The 21,674-nt window shown below is 38.7% G+C and overlaps 1 protein-coding gene across 6 annotated transcripts in view; it reads left to right on the top strand.

Annotated features, from left to right (window-relative positions):
- Nucleotides 1–8,401: 8,401 nt before the first annotated feature.
- abi3bpa (ABI family, member 3 (NESH) binding protein a) overlaps nucleotides 8,402–21,674 on the top strand; it is a 45,457-nt gene continuing 32,184 nt past the window's right edge. For 2 of the 6 annotated variants that reach the window (XM_017040089.2, XM_008328196.3), the window contains exon 1: nucleotides 9,615–21,531. In XM_017040089.2, the coding sequence (XP_016895578.1) occupies nucleotides 21,429–21,531 (103 nt within the window). In that variant the 5' untranslated portion in view covers nucleotides 9,615–21,428. Of the gene's footprint in view, nucleotides 21,532–21,674 lie in introns of all 6 variants that reach the window. The other 4 variants (XR_003052284.1, XM_008328197.3, XM_017040090.2 and 1 more) reach the window with 4 other exon arrangements.

The following is a 21,674-nucleotide window of genomic DNA, read 5'->3' as shown; positions in this document are numbered from 1 at the left end:
GTCTTCATGCTCCTGCCTTATGGCAAAAAAGAGTCACATGTTCAAGTTGCCCATAGATGTAACTCTGAATGGGATCCTGTGATGGACTGGTGAACTGTTCAGGCGGTATCATGTACTCACCCAATGACTGCAGGGTTGAATCAGGGGTCTCACACTCAAATAAGCTGAAAGCCAGTGCTGCCATGGTCATTTCATTAAAGGGCCACATCAGTGTTCGGCAGAGGCAGCAGTCACACACACTGAGATCTTGTGACATCTGAAATGAACACAGCATATATTGTTTTTTACCTTCATGCTATAAAAACATGTTTTTGCCGCTGGGTTGAAGTTTACTATATATAAAAAAGATCCACCTGTAGTGAATACCATCTGCTTCTGTGTGCTGTCATCCTTTTACTGAGCATATTGAAGCATGCATTTGCTGTCAATCTGAATAAAAAAGCACTATTGCACTGATTAATGTAAAAAATATATTAGCAAAATAATAGCCAAATATTAAAATGATATATTTGTTTTACTTGGTTTTATGTGATATTTGCTCCTGAACTTAACCACAAACTGGTAAATCAGATTTTGTTTTGTTAATGTTACAACAGCCCTTAACAAAAGACCACACTGTAACTGCACTATAACTATAGGAATAGTATAGTGAAGTTATAATGTAGCTGATATCAATAATTATTATGTGTGATCCTCTTCAGAGGAGAGCCAGATCATTCAACACAGGCCTGAGGCTGCATATCATGCAAACACTGTGCACTGTGGGTTTACATCTGGTATTGCCCAAGAGCAGCCAGTCCAGAGGGGTATGGGTCACACCCATAATCCTGTGGTTTTACGAGACATTTCAGATAGTAACAACACATGTGTGTCATCTTTTATATAAAGTCGTGCATCCAAAGTTCAGCATCCTCCTAAACCACTAATTGGTCTTTGTTTTCTTTCTGTTTTCTTTTCACAATAACAGCTTGTACATTTCTAAGAAATGTATCATTTACTAAGAAAAAAAAACATACCAAAGGAATTTACAATATAAAACCTTCCACTATTTTCCATAAATACTGGAAAAAGACATTACAACCTCCAGCAAATCAACACCAATCATCTTTCTAACACAAGACTATTTGATGTCTCCTGGGTTACAGTTCAAATAACAGTCAAAGGACAGATGCTTTCAACACAATCATCAGACTCTGTTTAACTGTTTCTATAGCAGCTCATTCCGACAGTATGCGGACCCTGCTGTGTTTCAGGACCCCTGTTTGTTTGGTTTGGCTATTCTGTTAAAGTATATGTGTTTCTCATCATAGTGGTGTTTGACTGTGATGATGTTTCGTAGAAACACAGTGCTGTGTAGAGAAAACAGTGGCTTCCATCAGCCAATCTAAAGCAGGAGTAACATTCATTCAGGAGAAACAAATGCTCTGCCACTTCACAATCTACTCAGACTGTTCCATTAAAAGCCTCCATGTTTCCTTTCTGTCAGTCACTTCAACTAAAAGACAATGTTATGGCTGCGTCTTAATACAAGGTATGGCGCCCCTGCTGTTTGGCAAGTGTTATCCTGAAGCCGTTAAAATGAATAACAAACCAAGAAGCTGAATCACAAGGTAGATGCAGGTATGTTTTGGTTCGATTCCATACGATGGGTGGATCCAATGCAGCCTAGCATATCCCATAATTCACTTCCAGAATCTTTCAAGAAATACTGGATTATTTTGCAAGAGTAATATGTAGTGAATTGTTTATATAACAAGTCAGCAAGTTAATCAGCTACTAATTAGCTGTAGTCAATGTAGTCCACAGAGCTAGAGTAGAGTGCAGAACACGCATGAAGTTCAGCTGCTGCAAACTGGACCTAATGATTTGAGACACTATGCTGCGTTCACAGTTCACACCAGCAATCTTACAATGAAGTAAACTGGGAAACTTTGCCTGCATTCCTGGGCCGTGAGGTAAGGGAATGGTGAACCGTCAGGGGGTTTAATCCCTTCTATCACTGCTATTAGGAAATGCAGTGTGGCTAATGGTGGTCCATACCTGATGCAATGGCGCCTGTGTTGGCTGGGTTTCAGGTGCAGCATTAGAACATCAGTCCACTGGGGATGCAAACACCCAAGCAGAGGGTTGAGCACCAACACCACTAATATTGTACTGTACCGGTTGCACAGTTTAATTAGCAGACAACGCCATTTGCTTTTAATACTAGGATTAAAAAACACATAGTCTAATTAAACTTTATAGTACTGGGTGTGGTTACAGTTTGTTACCTGTTTGTAACAACAGGCTAACTGTTTCTCCCTGTTACTAGTCTTCATTTTATGCCTTATGTAAGTGGCTGCTGGCTATTCTGTTTCACAGACAGAGGGGTGGTATCGATTTCCCCACATAACTTCATGCTACAAAGACAATGTGATACTTAAATAGAAGCAGGATTTAATAATAGTTAACATTTACTAAGATTAAAACATAGTGCAGCTTTTTTAAAGGCTTATAAGCATTACATGCTGCAATGAAAATCTCTAATCCAACAAGAGTTTTGCTGTGATGTCTAAAACATGCATCAACCATAGCATATTCATCACCTGCACTCAATTTAAGCAGAGTACATCAGCTCCATCATGGAGCAGCCATCTCTGGGATGACTTGACTTTTTAATAGATCAGAGGTTTTTTCAGTTCCTATCAGGAAGCAATGAACCCCTGTCGCCAATTGCTGATCTTTGCAAAGCTGATGTTTTTTGGTTTCCAGCCATTAGCAAGAGTTGTTTTTCTGACAGACATATGGAAACCAGATGGTCTTTTGCCCAAACAAAAGTCTTTTTACCAGTGTTTGTGTAATCAGGAGATTGAGGCTTACACACCAGACCGTCAGCTGAAGATAAACAACCCTGGCTCATGTATGGAGCATCACTCACGGTGGAACACATACATCCAGGTAGTTCAGACTAATTTGTATCTTTCACACTCTTATTATTGTGGGTCCTACTCCAATGTTTGTTGACATGCTCTGTTTTATGGTGGTCATGTGTCGGTGAATGCTGCTCACATGCACTCACCATGGATGTGAAAGTATCCACATCTGTGCGTCTGGTATAATGTGTGCAGGTTTAGCCAGGTGGATTAAGGAATGTTTTGGAAAATTTAAACGGTCTGCAAGGAAGCAGGGCCAGTCGGGGTGACTGTGGCATTTGGACTCAGGGGCAGTTTTTCCAGGCAGCCCACCGTTTGCCTCCTGGTCAGCTGCTCACAATTAGACCTGGATGACTTTACCCGCTTTCTCTACTTCTTTTATGGCCTTGTCAGTCATCGTTGGACAGGGCTCTTTAAAACCACTAGAAGCACTAGAAACAAAGCAGCAAATAATAAATTTAGCAATGGTAAATTACCAGTAATGGTAAATGCATTATGAGCAAGAATGAACAGATGCACAAGGTTTAAATGCTTCAAAGTAACAGTAACAGTTACCTTTGCAAAGCTTTAGTGGAAAATATCCAGCTAGGTTTCTATACAACAATTCAAGTCAATCAGCTTATACAGTAATTAAAGATAATGCCTCCTGCACGTGTATATAAAGGAAATAGGTAAAACTACAAATTGATAAAACAATTTGTTGCAAAGTGAAACGCGAATACATCTAAAAGCAAACAATAGCTCAAAGTTATCAAAAAAGGTATAAAAATCTGACAGAAGTCAAAAGCCATAACTGTTTAAGCTGTATCTGTAATATATATATCACTGAAACAGTCACAGGTTAGCCAAAAGTCACAATGAACTACAAAAAATGACAAAAGAAAAATAATTGCTAAAATGCTAAAAACAAACAAACAAAAAAAGTTAAAGCTGTCACATACGGTAGAGCTTTGGCAAAAGGCCGAAGGTAAAAAGCATAAAATAGCTGAACATGGACAACTTTTTACCTAAAAGGTAGCTGCTAAGGTAGCAGGTGTAGCTCAAATAATGTAAAATGATATATAGTTAGCAAACAGTAGCTAAAATCTAACCAAAATAAAATATGTATTAACATAGCATTAAAATAAGAAATATCCATCCACTACACTAAAAGTGATCCATGCCACAAAATAACTTAACAGGGCAAAATAGCTATTACAGACTTTTCTTACATTTACACGTTAACAGGACTTACATTTACATTTATGCATTTAGCAGACACTTTTATCCAAAGTGACTTAGAAGAGGAGGATTAACAATCAAGCATGTGGTTCCTCTGGGAATCGAACCCAGAACTCCCTGGTCTACATGGTCTACTTTTACATTAGCCATGTACCAGAAAGTATTTCTTTCCCTTCCAAACCCAATAATTTACAGCAAATATTTGATAAAGTGTGTATATCAAATGACTTTTTCCTGGCAGCCAATATATTTTATAATACACACAGTCATAAATATCTGACAAAACATTTGGGCAAATTAAGAAGAATGTCCCTCTGTATCAAATGGTTGCAGAATACGTTGTATAAAGGGATATTTTCCACTCCTGGAACCAGTGGCCAAATGAAAATATTACTGAAAGGATCATTTTGTAACCTTTACTTTCCATTTATTAATGTTGTACTAACTGTTGATAGATGACTAAAACTATAAATCACTAAAAATTAAAAAACCCAAATCCCTCTATTATGGTTTATTCAACTCTTCTTTCATTGCTGCCCAGTCTAATGCCTGATCTCAATACAATGCGTTTCGGCTATGTGGCAAAACAAACAAACACAGAAAAGATAATAAACTGCAATTCATTTTTAATGTTGTGTTTGTAGCTACACAACATGCTAGTTAGACAACCAGTGACAGAGCAAACAATGAGCAAAGGCCGCCTAACACCCTGGAGAGTTTGCCAGTCCAAAGGAGGGCAACACATCTCATAAAATGTTACCCTGCCCTAAGATATAAGGCAAACATCCATTCACACTCATGTCTATTGTCAATGCAGAGTAAACAGTTGACAGTTAATACTGGATATTTTGTATCCAGTATGGGAGGACGCCCACCTAAACTGCCACAACATGTAAACTCTACAGAGAAAGACCATCAATTCCTAGGGCGCAGTATTGCGGCTCGTCATTCAAATGTCGCACGTATATTTCAATGACATTGTGTCACATCTAACCTTGCATTAGTAGACATGCTAACAGCCCGCCCACTTTCCAAACAACTGAAAGCTGTGATCAGTACATTTACTGAGAACAATCCAATTCATGTAAAATACACAATGGGTTTCTTTTATTGGCTGCAAGATGCCCTGCAGTTGTCACATTCAGTGCTTTAGAAAACACTGTACCCAATTACCCAGTGAAACGCTGGAGCTTACTGATGTGTTTTTAATAACTGCTGGATAGTAATGGAACCCATACCAAATATTTTTCCTGCTGGGATTAATCCATTACTTGCTTTGGTCTCCTCCTGGGAATGGTTGGTACTAGGGATGCTGTTTTCCAGATTTTGGTGTTTATTCATTATTGGTTTGACTTTGTAAACAACAGTAAACAGCCTTTAAGGATGCCCTCTCCAATGGGGTGTTTCCCAGATGGATTAACGTTTCAGTGCAAGTCCAGATGGAAGTGTTTTAGTAGCACTGTGTTTTATTCTGTAAAATGTGTTATGGTATTTACAACAAACATTGTCCATATGCTAATATAAATCTAACTCTGACTGGTTACTTCAGCTGTAAACAGGAAAGCCACAGAGAAATACTACAGTTGTGTCATGGAACACAGAAGTTGTTGCTGTTGCTGCCTCCGTCAGTCTCTTCAAATGTGTTATTTTATTACGTCAGCGGTTTAAATCATTTGTTATGATTTGAAAGCAGAACTCCCAGCCCCTTAAAATTTTATTTTTCTATTTCCCAAAGAAGAATTTGGTGTTGGAGAGTTGGAGAGAGAAAGGAAACCAATAAAGGCTGAGGGCTGTCTATCAGTGGTCAGCATAACATAAATAAACGTAAGTAGATTTGAATAGGTGAGATAAGCTCTTTATATAGGAGTCTTATTTTTGGTGATAGGACTCTAAGCCACTTTAACTTTTTAATCTGGAATTTTAATAGTGATATTTTGCATATCCTTGCAAGGTAATTATCGATTCACTTTTTCTAAAGCGCCCCCTGTTGTTCATACTTTCAGCCTTTTGTCAAAACTCCCCACATCAGCACATTCACTATTATCAACTATTATATAACTGCTAATAAACAAAGATATGCCACTGGCCATCCCCCCTCCACCCCCCATCCCATTAGCAATAGCTCAGTCCTCACTTTGGGAGCCACGGACCAATGCTAATTAAACAGCAAATTTAACAGTTAGCAGACTATTACGTCACTTATACTTAAAGAGTTAAGAGCAAAACTTAAAGAGCAAAACATTTGATTTCTAACCGAACATATCACTCGCCTAATGCATAAATGCCTGTACATGACAAGCACATCCTGTTCAGACTGACACAACCGACCAAACCACAATCAACAAAATAAGTTCCAGAGACAAAAATACATTAAGCTGTATACAGAAAAGATGTATTCTACAGTTTAAACTTTTGTAAAAGTGACAATCCAGGCTGTAGGAATACACAGTATAATTATACAAATAATTATTGGTTAAGGTTTCCATTGTAGGGTTAAAAATACACAAAGTGATTCACTGCCTCCCCAAAGTTCTGACACTGGAAGCTGTGCGATGGGTATGTTTTGCTAAGGAAGTAAAACGTTTGGTGTAATAAAGGTTGAGTTACTGGAAAGACTCCATCACCAGAAACAGGGTCTGGAGTTCAAACCCAACTGTCTGGCAAACGCTGCTGCAGGTACAACCTGAGTCTGGCTGTTTCAAATCCTCTTTCTTAGAGCCTGGAAAGTATTTTAATGTGAAACACAGAGATTGTTTGGAGAAAAAAAGAGACATTTAGAACTAGAACTTCCTTCTCCTCCAGACCCAATTAGGTGTTGGCCTGTTTCTGTCAGGAGGGTTTTGAGCACCCTTCCGAGGTCTTTTAACACTCACAGCACACCTCAGCTCAACAACAAACCGAAATCGATCTCTTAAGACTATTTAATGCGTAAAATTGTCTCGTCTTTCATTACAGTCATAATGTGAGCGTTTCATGAAATAAATGCTTCTGGTGAATTACAGTAAAATATGCTCATTTGTATCTAATTAAATACAATCAGGCATCAGCATGGTCATTACAGAGCTGGACCCTTCTGCTGCTGCTGCCATGGAGAACATCTGCCACACAATGTCAGGTTATCTGCAGTTCATGACTCTTATCCCACTGGCTGTGAAAGACCCTCAGGTGTTTATTCGTTCACTCTTGTGCTGAAGCTGTTGCACACGTTTCCCAGACATCAGTATTTCCCCCTATAATCTCTAATAGTTTTCACCTGTGTTTTACTCTAATACCGGAGCGACAGGTAGCAATGGTCGTGCCAGTGTATATCTTGACATGTGACTGGGCTTGATGTGACCATTAACCACGTCTCAACACACAGAGTCCTGAAGTCAACTCGGAATGTTACACAGTACAAGGAGGATCATGGGATATTTACTTCATCATTGCACAAGAAACTTCAAAGTGTTGGTGTGGACAAATTTACGTTGGAGAAAATCGTACACAACACAGCAGTGATCACAGAAGGCTATATGACAGTGACCAAACACTTTAGCTCAACTGGTCACTTTACCAAGATGACCCTAAAGGTGCCCTTCAAGTGCCTGTCCACAATCATCCCAAATCCATTTGTATATAAACAAATATCAGGTGAACATGAATAAAAACATAAAATAAAATGGAGTTAATTAATCCATAAGAACACAATGGGCCCCACATACATGTATAACTATGAAAAATATTTTTACTCATATATGACCTGGGTCAAACACCTTTTCTGTGTTGACATCTGGGGCTTTATACTGTATATTCTATACCTGTATTCTCTGAAACCAGGATATGCAAAGTGTATTATTTTTGGATTCTGGTTGAGAGGTCAACATTTTAGAAAGAGATTGACTAAACAAAGCAGGTGCCAGTGTCCAGTGAATCAGTCTTTGTTGCTGTCACCACTCAGACTCTGAAAATACACACGACAATGGATGAGTGTGACAGTCTTTTATGTCTAATCCTAACATTAACCCTGTTGTCGGTTCCACTGATTCCACTGTTAGAATCACTGTTGTGTTGTCATGTTGCTGTCAACACTCTCTCCTGTTTCTTCTTACAGCAAATTAGTTTTTGTTTTTCTGCAACAGTTGACTTCTTAAACTTGGACACTGGAGTTAAACCTGCACTGTATTAAAAGAAAACCGTTCTCCAAAAAGACCCTGCAGATCATTGAACAGTAAATGGTAACATACCTGCAGCAGGGACAGGACAACACAATGCAACACAACAGGACACACCATAGTCTTCAGAGCAAACACTAACCCATGTCTTAAATCGTGGAACATAAACATTAAAGTGTCAGGAAAAAAGAGTTCTGACTGTTATTTGTAGCTAATGGGCTGAACATGCCAAATCACTGGGGAGTCATTTGTTTCAGCTGACGACAGAATTAATTACAACTTAAATACCACTGCCCTCAGCTGTGGTTTTTCACTGCATGAGGTAAAATAGCCCAAATATTTACTCTTTGTCCTTTAAAGGCCTTCTGGGGCTCCTAAACTTTCTTTGTTTTATAATAACGGCTCTGATCCTTCAAATTATTCAGCGGGTAAGTAGACTTCACTGAGATGTTGTTGGTCTGAAGCTGCAGAGCGGTGATGATGTGTTATAATTTCATGTTCCATATGTCATGTTTATGATAAGTCCCAGTTCTTAACACAGCTTCTATTATGCAACGTCCCTTTTATGCAGAGTAGAAAATACACAAACCCCTTGAAGTCTGTGTGAATGAGGTTTTGTCGTCAAAGTTCAATGGAAACACAGCAAACAACCACAAAACAGCGGCTCATGATTCCTTAAGACAGGAAATATTTTTTATTGGTAAAAAAAAAAATTGTTTGGAACTTTTTTCATTGATTTTTTATGAAATGCTTTGGGTCTTTTGGCTAATGTTTGGCTAAAAAAATCAATTGTTAAAAACTAATTTTCTGATATTTTTTGCGATTCTGTCTATTTTCTCTAGCTTTACACAGCTTTTACTAATTTATTTGGAAACACTTTCATACACATTTGCTCAATTTTAATTCAACTATCTTTACTCGTTATTATCTTTGACTTTGTTAAAAAAATGCATGTGGCTTTAAAGGGTCTTCAATAAAGATTTTTACATTTTACACTATAAAAATTGTTTAGAAGCTGTATTTGTTGTTGCTCTGTAGGTTTTAGTAGTGGTATAGTTTCCCTTGATTTGTCATTGCTATTTATTCAGTCTCTGTAACCTCTGACCTCATCTTTAATTGTCCTGAGGTTAAAGTATTCCACTCAATTTTTCTGTATTATTTTGGATAATGTGAAGCAATTCTGACTAACATTTTTTCTTAGCATTTGTAAAACAATTAACCATCTTGTCTAAAATGTTTTTTAATGGCTGACACGTCTTTAGTAAATTGGCTTTAAACTTTAAACTTATTTTTAACCACATTTTGAGGATAACATGTCTAATCATAGACAACTGTAAACAGTCTGGAAATTAATGGGAAAAATCTTTGAACAACAACATGCCCTACATGGAAAAGTACAGCTTTTTTAGTGAACTATGCCTCTGTGAACAAACATGCAGACAGAGGAACTGTAGTTTCCATTTGACATTTATAATCAATGGGCTACATGATAATGACAGAAATGGCCCTCAGCCAGGTGGCATTAGAGAACTCTGCCTCATTTTCTTTTGCCTTCTATGTGCAGCTTCTAAGGACATGGAGTATTTTAACCTATGACGATATGCGGCAGTGTCTCCACTGATTGGATCCATCACTTCCAGACCTCAGTGTGTCTCCAATGTGTGCTGTTAGAAGGAAATTATGAACAAATCCTACTTTTCTCCAACCTGCTGAAATAATATTTTGAGAATGAAACACTTTGTTAGAGCCCTGCAATCACTCAACTGCAGCCTGTGACAAGAAGGTAACACGAACTCTTAAAAAATATTCGCCTTTTTTAGATAAATGAGCCATGATGTTTTGTAAAAGAGCATCTGTTCAAATGTTACATTTTTATCTTATTTTATCTTATCTCTTTATTTTTATCACACTTTATGTTTCTGCTGTTTCCTCTCCCCAAAAGTCAAATAATTGTGGACAAGGTTGGTTCAATATCTGACACAACACCATGGTCCACGTAGTGTGCAGCTGAGTAAAACTGATCTACAATTCTGAACAAATACAACAGACACTGTTGATGTTTCTGATCTCAGTTGACCAGGAACAGTATGTCTATAAATGATGGTCACACAGCCACCCTATTCACAGTGCCTGTAGAAAACAAATATGGGAACCTGTGTAATATATGGATACCTTAGTACTTGAATTCACAAATGTGTAGCCTGGTACAAATTGTGAAATAAAAAAAATAAAAAATAAAAAATTACATAATGGACATGAATGATGGGAGGACTTTGAAAAGACTTTGATATTCCCTCAGGGCCTTCAGCGCAGTTTTTCCTGTCAGTTGAAACTTGTCAAAGAACTGAAATTGCATTCATTACGGGGACTTACAAAGTCTTAAATTTAACTTCTTAAACTTGTTGAAACAATTATTTTGTGGAACACGTGAAAAAATATTACTCCCGGTTTAAAACTTCATAAATTACACCCAAGTTGTAATAAATCTGCACTTCCATTCTAAGTATCCCACACTCTATTTTCCTTTTCGTCCCATTACTGCCTTCTAACGAAGTTCCATTGAAAAGAAAAAAAAAATCTTCTCACCGAAGATTCCTGAAAAAAACTTCCCCTCTTGATTCCGGGAGTTTGTTGAGGCCAGGTTTGAGGAATTTTGAATGTAAAGTCTTTTTTAAGAGTTTAACCCATCAGAAATTTTGCCTCTTGCTTCTTCAGTTTCACACTGAGCTCATTTATCTCTAACTCCTGTTGTTTCTGGACTTAACACTCCTATTCTTCTGTCTCTTCTTCTTCGGTTCCATCAATCTGTCATCTGCCGGAGATGGTGCCAGCACGTGGCGCAGGAACCGGCTCTACTGCTGCGCCAACCTTCCACTGTTTGACATGAAGACAAATAGATGAAGCTGTGCACCTGTTGAGCATTATGTGCATCCCCTGTGAGGTCAAACAAGGACTGCTGTGTGTCCAAATGTGCCTTCCACTTTGCCATCACTCACACATGGATTTATTTTGGTCCGCTTCCAGGTGAATTCCACGTTCTCCATACTTTTGACAGATAAATGTTGGACTAGAAGAATCATTTCTTGTAAACTCTGCCATTTGTGAAGTGTGACTTTGCGATGATATAGTAATGGGAGGTGGTCATTTTTCTTTAGCTCACTGGCATCCAGTTTGCCTTCACCCAACCATTTAGGCTGCACCAAATATGTCTTCCTCAAGTCTGTCTTCCAGAGCCTGTCTTGGTTTTTATCCTGCGGTTTATTTGTCTTCATCTCTCAGGAACAAAGATTAAGTTGAAAGCAAAGATGGGTTTAGTGCAATTACATCACCAAGCCACAAAAACAGATCAATCAGAGATTTTGTCCCCCCACTTTTTTTCCCTGTCTGTATCTTTGCCAATCACTGAAGTGCTTTCTAAGAAGAAATTCTGCAGCTGTAAAGTGACAGACCTTACGATATATCGTCAGTAGTTTACACAGAGAGAGGCTACAGTTAGAGCAGGATACAGTTGAGTTGGACTACTGTCCTTGTCACAATATAAAAGTCAATTATCATATTTATTTTAAAGGTTAATTCGTTGTGTCTTTGTTTTGCCTTGACAAATGTATACCTGCCATGTTAGAAGTTAGAACAGTTTGGTGAGTGCCCAAAACTTAATCGTTGTTATATAATGTCACGCTACTTTTACTAACACTGGGCCAGATCCTGTTAAGCAGCAAGCTAGTAGCTAACTGTGTGCTAATATAGGATTTTGTAATTATTTGGTGATCTAGTGTTTGCATTTATTGTATAATTTGGCTGAAATATAAAACCCTGTTTTAACTCTGAATGCACCAACCAAGTCAATCTACAAAAAGAAGGTTGAAGCCCAAGTCTCCATTGTGAAGTGCTGTTCCTGGTACGCAGACTTAATGAAGTAGGCCGACATTCTAACTCTATACTAATTTTCAGGACTTGACAGGACTTGACTTGACTATTTCAGCCATATGTCTTCCAACAGACCAACATTATATTTTAATCTTCTATGTCACGCAAGCACAGCACAAGTCAATGTAATGTGTCTTCCAAAGATTCTTCCTGGATGAGTCAACAGATACTTCACCTGTTTACTGCTGTCATCTCACAGTGTTTGATTTAGTTCTAGAGACAAAACAGAAAGTTAACTCTGACAATAACACCGCTGATGAAGTGCAGGTAAGGAATGGAGCGTGCAGACGTGTACAGTGTACAAACACTTCTAAACAATTTATCCACTGGCTTTTAAAGCACCCCCTGTGTTTGGGTCACTGCGTGTGCACACAGAGCCAGCGTTCCGCCATAAAACACCGTTACATGAAAATGTCTGCACTTTCAAACTAAACCTGATGCCGGAGTTTTCCACAAACAGCAGAAGTGAGTGGTTCTCAGCATCAGTGACTGTAAATGACTTTAGCATAGAGCAGCTCTGACGTGTGAGACTGGTCATAATTGTGCCCTCTGTTCCAGGTTAGCGTTTGAATACAGGAGTATGGTTATGATGAATAAGGTCCAGATTTTCAAATACTGTACACATGGTGGCGTCAGTCAGCTTCAAGACGTGAGGCTGATTCAAAAAGTTCAAAATGTGTCAAATCCCGTAAATGGTGCCGTTGACTGAAGTACATCAGGTACAAGAGCAAGTCAAAAATTAGATGAAGGACCTGTAACAAAGCTTTAATAATTCAGCCAGCTTTCCATCCTAGACAAGTATAACTGGGCTTCCAGCTAGTCATTAAAATCACACTCATTCTGCTAGTCATCCTTTCAATCTTTTTTCTTTTTTTAACAAATGGCTTCATTTACTTTATCGACAATCCTGGCAGCTCCATCTGAAAACTTTGATTCAACTATCTGTCTGTCCCAACCAGGCCACTCTCATCTGACCTTCAATGCTCTTCAGGTATCTGCTAAAACACCATACACAAATAGGAACCTTGGTGGACTGTTAGCTAATCACAAAACACAATGACCCTTTATGCTATTCTACTGATTGGCAGGGATGTGGTAAAGCTAAGCCTAAATATGCAGTAACTGCTTCAGATAAATGATAAATGATTAATCCCCTGAATATTTCCATCAAACGTAGAGTAGAGCAGAAAGTCTTTCTGTAAGTTCCACGGTTCAACTCCTGTGGTCTACATAGTACACTGGACCTTTGTTGACATTAAAAAAAAACAAATTACTCTTGGTCAGCTGGGCCTGCAGTATGTGAAATGGTGTGAATAATGGGTGATTAATGTGTGAACAGTAAAACAAAATCTACTATTGGTGTAGAGTAGCATTTATAGAAAGCTATATGAATCCAACTTTTTTTCACTTTTCGGTGCCAACCCCCATAATGAATGACATGATTGACAAAGAGAGGTCAAAGTGCACGTGGACAACATTTGCACCGACAAGGTTGCAGTAGCATAAAACAAAGTGTGTAAAAATATTCACTTATACGATGCCGACATCTGTATGTTTTTCTTTTTGTTGCCGTATCAGAGTCAGATTTGAGGAGCTGTCAGCTCTAAGCTGCAGCTCTAATCCTCCCATGTAATGTGGTTATCTATCTTTCAGATGGAGGATTCATTCTGACATCACTCAAACACACATCAAGTATTCAGACTTGCTCACACATACCCATGCACACAACACACACACGGTCACACAAAATGAGAAACACATTGAGCTTTTGGTTGCTCCCTTCTGCCGCTGAGACAAATTTAGAGTGGATGAATTATATTGGTCTTTTCCCTCTGTCCCTCTAACTTCTCCCGCCCGGTCCTCTTTGCTGTTGTCCTTCATAGCTTTTAAAAAGGAAGATTTACTGTTTGCCACATGGCAGCTGGCAACACAACTCTACAGTTTTTTAAACATCTTTGTACTATTGTCTCACTTTCTCAAAGAAATCTGGTCAAAGGCTGTCGTAAAGTGAGCCTGTGGAACATACCAATCAAGAATAACCTGTTCTAAAGGTTTTTAACTTTAAAACTAGAGTTTTTCTCACGTTTGTCTCAAGAACAAAAGTCTGGGTGTTAATGGCAATACGGTTTCAAAAGGTTTTTTCCTAGGTCTTTATAGTTGCTTGGCTTAAGTACATTTTTTGCTATTTAAGGATATTTTTTTAGGATTGACTAACTTTTAGGTTTTTTTTTAATCTTTTGCCTCAATTTATATTCTATGCTGGAATTTTAAATTTTGTGGGCTAGCACCAAACACAACATGGTTGATCTTCGTGATAATTCTTTGATGTAAAAGCAGCAACTCTTACATGAGTTATGTAACATGAAATGTCATGACAACTGTCCAAATGATGGATGCTTAAGTCTGATTACATTAGCTATTACCCTAAAACAGTGCAGTAATCACTATGTAGGTATCACAGGAGGAGCCCTTTGGGGATTTTTACAGTGGAGAAACCACCTCCTCTCATCCTTCCCACCTCTTGAAAAGTATTTGGACAGCCTTCCTTTTCTGTGTGGGAGTGAAGTTAAACATTGTGTACTCGTAGAGCAAAACCCCCCAAGACTGTTACAGTAATCAGGAATAACGTCATAGACAGAGAGAGGATCCAGGCACTGCTGGGATTTCTATAATTTATGGTTTAATAATATTATTAGCAGCGTGACAGGTGGGATCTGATCTACAGAATCTATGCATATTCAACATGTGCATTTGTGCACACGTTCTGGTGAAACGGTATGAGGCCTTGAACCCTGGAAGACAGTGTGAATATTTCTCAGAGTATTCCATACATCATATTTTCCACTTTTCCAACACAGAATGCAGAGTGCAGCCCAATTTTACCTGGCAGGAAAATCAGACTTTCCTGCACTGCCACACATCTTGACAGAAGCAGAATGAAATTACGAAGACGAAGAAAAAGGTATTTTTTCAGCGAGCGTGTCATTCTAGAGGTTACAGTATAGAAACGTGGTGAAATATGAATAGCAAGGAAATCGTCACAGTTTCCATGGATTTCTGTGGTGGGGACTAACGAAGAATACACAAGGTATGAATTGGTGTCCTTTATCGTCAATGTTGGGTTTTTTTGTCCTAAACTGCATAGACCTGGTGTGGAACACTGTAACTCAATAAGGCACTCCATTCATGGCATGAGCATATTGGAAAAAGTGAGTAAAAAAAGAAATCTAAATTATTGTCTTTTTCCATTCTCAAAATCACAACCAGCCCAAGTGAGGAAACTTGCACACATGACTGAGCTGTGAAGGACCTTCTACTCTTGGCTTCAGCTGCAAACGTTTTCCAATCGCACTAACGCTCCTGGAAGGAAGAAATAATTGAAAAAAGAGTTGTGATCTTTGAACAGTTTTTAACATTTTCAGATTTTGTGGAACTGTGGGGTCTTGGCTGAGTGATTTTCCACCTGAGTAAAGGTGATTCCTCTTCAGGGAGGGTAATGGCCAGAGGCCCACATGAGAAGAAGCAGAATATACAGCCCTATGGTAACCGATGCGTACACAAAGACATGTGTGACTGCATTTATAGCACGTACCATGATACAGTTTTTGGCGACTTGGTGCATGCTGGCAGATAAAGCTGGAGGTGCGTAAAAAAACACTAAAAAGAAAGAAGGGGAATGTGACAAATCTGTGATGGCAAAAGCAGAACAAGGACTTGCCTGCCCTAACCCGTCATGTCCTCAAACCCTTGTGTGTTCCCCTAACCCCAGAGGAATAAAAGAGAAGCCGTGAGAGGAATCTGGTGACAAAAACAGGATAAATGAAAGCAGAAGATGACACTTTGATTAACGTCAAAGTGAAAGACTTCAAATTTAATAAGTTCCAAACGGTTTTGATTCTTCTTGGCGCAGCTGATACGCTTATTTTAAGATGCCACGGAAACTTTTGCGTCGCCATTATTGACACATTACCCTGCCCACACAGAAAAGAGTAAAATAAGGCTGCAATCTGGTCAGAGTTAGTACCACATCAGATGTTGGCTGATATCATCTAATTGCAGATGTTTTAACATGGCTGTAAGTTGACCGTTAATAACAACATTCCCACAAGAAATATTGCCAAAGCCTGATTCACTGATTTCATGAATGATGACCAAAAAAGTCAGGTGCAGGGTGGTTCTGGAACCAAAAGGTACCAGACAGCCTGCTGAGAAAAAGTGTCTGTTCCAGACCTTTAACCTACAACATTTAGGTGCCATGTACAGTTGCTGGTTTGAATTGAGATGCTCATCAAGGTGGATGTAACACCTGGATGTACTGAATAAATGGCATTGGTCTACACGCCTGCTCATTCTTCCCACTGCACTTCATAGGTGAATACATCTGTTAATGGTTTTAAACAAACTGGGTTTTTCAAGTCATCTTCAGCGTTTCTCCGGACCGTTCCATTTGCCAGACATAAGGTTCTAGCATCCAATAATGTTGTTATTGGTCTCTCTTGTATCCTCGCTGCTTGATGTTTTCATGCAATGCTGATTTGTGGTGTCTTCTAGTCCTTTACTAGGGAAACACTGATTCTGTTCCACGTCTTTCACTAACTGGGGATGTTTCTCTCCCTTTCTGTGCATTAGCAAAGTTATTCTTTCACAAAAGCTCCTGACTTGAAGATTCCAACATGTATTTAAAAAAATAAATCCTGGAGATTATTTCATTGTCATCAAATAAACAAACTATTTTAAGTTATAAATAATATCCATTTTGGTCATTTTTGTCTTGCTTAATCTGCTTCTAATTATCCTTGCATGCTTGTATTCCTATACCAAAAGACATTATTCAACCTAGCAGGTAAAAACCAAGAACATTATGCATGGCAGGCAACAAATGCATCTAGATGATTTTTGGCTTCTAAGCACAGGTGGTGCAACTTCTAAACAAAGTTCCATTCCAGTATTTGCTCACTGTAAATGTGTTTTTGTTGTGCTATGTCACTTTGACATCCTAAAGCAACTTTGCAGTTCAGACCTGGTCCACATGCATGTAGGAGAATTGGAACATTGCTTTTCAAAGCTGCTTTTTTATTAGGGGAACATAAACTTTCAGCTGTAGGCCCTTGATCAGGCAAGTCTTTTTCCTTTGCAAACTGAAATACCCATAACGTGCAGATGGAGTGATGGATCATCTCAGGGTGCCAGAAGACAAAAAGTAGAATGATCGAAATACATGTTCCATAAAAATGTTTCATGCTACACAAGCACCAGAAAATATTCTTTATAAATCTGTTCATGATTGTTTTTTGATTTGGAAAATAACAAACTGCAATAAAATTGATTTATTGGAGTGGAAATCAAAGTGGACGTTTGGCTGTTATGGATGTTGTTTCCTGCCGCAACTTGACACAAGCATGGGCACTGCATGTAAGAAAAATAAATCTACCCACTTAGAGAAAGCGGGGGAGTGGCACAGCGGCTTTCAGGGTGTCAAACTTCATAAAACAAATTAGGTCAGTTGGCGAATTGCAGGCTAATTATGTTTACATGTACAGTCTACCACTGATACAAACCAGACTGCATTCCACAAAAGGAGGGATGAAAGAGTGAGGTGGAGGAAAAGAAGGAGGTGACAGCATAGTCACAACAGTGGTGACAAGGAGATGGTGCAGAGGAAAACTACCGACAAGAAAAAGTGAAAGAGAGAAATTAAATAAACATGTTTTCTTTTATTACTATGCACATGTATCTACAAACCTCTCAGACATAGCTGTAATAAGAGGGAGCACTAGTAGTATACTTCTCTAGAGTTAGAGAAGTATACTACTAGTCTTCCCTCTTACATCAACCAGAAACGGAAGAAGTTCCTCTGTTGAGGAACAAAACGTCTTTCAAACTCCAAGAACAAGTCAAGTTGTTTACAACTAAACTCTTTGGCACTATAAAGACTACTGGCTGTCCTCTTCCCCATATAGAACACGTTTAGATTACTCTCCAAAGCCACCAAATCACTGTTCTCACCCTGGTCACTCACTGTTTCAACTCATTCCCTAAGACGTCACAGTTATCTGAAAATAAGGATTCAAAGACACAACAAACAGAACAGCTGCTATCCTAAGGCAATAACGGCATTACCATAGATTAAAGATGCTTAAATTATATAAAACTGCATGCACAAAACTTTTATCTATGTAAATACTATTAATAATCCAAGTGTTTAAGCGTGGTTAATGTGTCTGATGGACATAGTATGCATGGATGCAGAGCAGGTATACAGAATGAATGGAGAAAAACAGATGAAGCATGGATGGTATTTTAATTTTTGAAATTATTAATTTATTTTTATGAGAGTGATGTGTGCAACAAGGCACCTTTCCATTCCAATATGTCAATGCAATGACAACTACAGCATTCTATTCTATTTCTCCCTGTATATTTCTTATCTACTCGAACTTATCTGCCACGTTTTCCCTCATTCCTGTGCTCATATGAATCAACAACTCCTTTCAGCAAAACAGTCAAAGTCAGAGTAGTTATACCCCAGGCTCTTTTATCATTTTCCTTGTGTGCACTTGATGACTCATCTGTGTTTAATGTCTTTTGGCCTGTTGGAGGCTGGGGTTCCACCACCACAATCTGCTCAGGGACTTCCTCTTGGAGGCCCTCCTCCTCCCCCTGCTCTGGTGCACACCATTTCCTGTCTCATTTGATGACACGTGGGATATTATCAAGGACTGGAAGCTGGACAGGTTGGAAATCATGCACTGAAACACACATGTGTGAGAGGACATGTTTGTGAGCTTTTCACAAACACAGTCCTCTTGTCTCCAGACCCAGCTTGGGCGCAGAGTCCTGGTACACCAGGATTAAAACTGGCCTGACGAAACACACAAATGAACAGATGCAGAGACTAAATTAGCTTTCCGTAAACACCGATATGCTGCAAGTTCCACTTCAAAACAACCTCTCGGTGCCGTGTTGTCGCTGTGAGTTTTATGACGCACCAGATGGATTTGTCTGAATTTTTGACACATTGCAGAATCGTATATTTTTACCGTGTGGTCTGTGGTACTCGTTATGGTAAAGTCTTTCCTGCCCATGCAAGAAAATATATTAAGAGATAGGAATGATGGGAGTCATTGTTTCCATGGAATAAAATGGCTGCTTCTCAGATACACATGGCTTAAGTGACTTGGCCAAGAGCTCATCAAATTATCTAGACTGAAGCAGCCAGGAACCAAAATGTTCTCAATGGTTGAGGTAACTCGGGTTAAGGAACCAGGCCAAATGTTAAAGATGTGAAGGAGTCAACAATACACTTGTATTTGTATGTCATTCACCTCTACTGAGTTACAATTTAGTTTTTACCCCATTTGACCTTATTGTCATCCATGAAGCAGTGTCAACACGTTTTGTTGTGGCAAGAGTCCCATCACCACTAATATTAGCAGTATGACAGTTTCATTAGTCATTTAGGATTCTGTTATTTTTGGAAATATCTCATGACTTTTTTTAGAGTGACCCTGGATGTTCTCCATCTGGAAACTTAGTAAGCCCTAACACTTTTTTTTACTTGTCCCTAAGCAGAGAATCACTCTGGACCTTATATTGGGTTAAAAGAGTCACTAGCTGAATACAAATCTACCCTTTATTTTTACCTTACCATTCACCTGCTACTCACTAGTTGTCACCTGAAACTTCTGAAAGTCATGTCATTAGTTAGGAAGACTGCAATTAAAAAAATGTCCGTCATTTGCTGTATTATTGGTTGTTTGTTGCAGGAAATAGAAGGTTAATTAAAAGTATAAATGTTAGCATAAGAATAATTGAAAATGGTGCCTAGAATCTCTTTTTGGTGTATTTCAAAAGTTGCATTTTAATATGAATATATTATGGGGGGGGCAAAAGTCTAAATATATATTTGATTTAAATACTGCTTGTTACTTGCCATCCTGTTTCGGCCTCGTTCAGTTTGTTTTGTTTTGTAAATAATCCTTTGCAAATTATCACTCATTAACCTTTAGCACTTTGGCTGCTGTTTTATTTTTTGACCGGGTCAAACAAAATGATCATCTATGTGAGATCACAACATAAAAGTCACTAGTTCTCAAGCAAACTGGAAAGACAGCCTTTAGTGTTTCACTGTTGTGGTTGTACTCCCATGTCCTCCCACAGTTCAATGACATGCAGACTGGGGATTTGGTTATTTAGAGACTCTAAATTGACCAGAAATGTGAATGTGCACAACTGTTTGTCTTTGTATGTGGTCTTTGTTTTGGATTGCTGACTTATCAAGGGTGTGTTCTGGCTCTCACCAGATGTTAAGTCGGATTGGTTCCAGCAACCCCACAAAGTTTAACAGAGCAATGATAAAGATAATTTGATGAAATAAGGATCTAATACAAGCTTTTATTAAATTTGGGATTTAGATTTTTCCACTAAATGCAAAAGAGTGGGGATTCTGGTAATATGCAATGCAACAATTTTAGATGCAACCTTGAACTATACTTGTTGGGTCTGTTAATGATAACTTCTCTTTTACTTCAACCCATTACTTCACAGTTAAGACATAAAGATAAAAACAGAATACTATCAGTCGGTGCACACAAGGTTGGATATTTAGGAGGTCTCCATGCACAAATAAATACAAACATACTGGTTTCTTAAGGCTATTCTCATCACATTGCGATCAAAACCAGATTACTGATGTGCATGCAAACATCACAATGTGAACAGAAAATAAGAAAAGGAGTCAGAGGGGAAGGGAATGAGTAAAAGTGTCATAGGACCTCTGCAGATGGAGTGCAGGGCTGGTGGGGGACATGCCACACATGTTTAGAAAAGAAAGGAGAGAGGAGAAAAAAGTTTGGACAAGGTTTCACTTCTTTTTCAGAGAAGGAGAGAGGGAGATGGAGAGTGAAAGAAAAGCAGAAATGAGGGAGGGAAAGCAGAGTGGGTGTGTCTGCCTCCCTTTTGTCCCCTCCTTCCATTATAGAGGTTATAGATGCTGCAGCAGGAGCAGCTTGCTGCATCCAGACGCCTAGTCCAGTGAGCTGCACTAGTCCTGAGTTCCACCAGCTCAGAGAAGTAGTCCAGCCACTTCAAACCCAACATACAGCCCGAGCCCTGCAGCTGCAGCACCAACTGCACTTTCAACCTCTAAGGTTGCATGCTTATTTCTAAAGAGATCCTATCCTAGAAGCCTTTATTTTTGCAGACTCTGACAGAGATAATGAGGATGCAGCAGAACTCAAGGAGTTTTCAGGTCCTTCTCCTCATGGTCTTCATAGCTGGGATAGTTCTGTCAGGTCCCTCCACTCGACGCAGGAGCAGAGGTAGGTGACAAGCACTGTTAACTGGACAACTGGACGTATCAAGCGTTGCATCTGTTGCATGGACCAATGCAATTTATCAAATGTCAAGATTAAAATTATATATATATATATATATATATATATATATATATATATATATATTC

Source organism: Cynoglossus semilaevis, chromosome 16, assembly GCF_000523025.1.
Source record: "Cynoglossus semilaevis isolate Cse_v1.0 chromosome 16, Cse_v1.0, whole genome shotgun sequence".
Taxonomy (NCBI): Eukaryota; Metazoa; Chordata; class Actinopteri; order Pleuronectiformes; family Cynoglossidae; genus Cynoglossus; species Cynoglossus semilaevis.
This window is presented reverse-complemented; position numbering and strand designations above follow the sequence as displayed.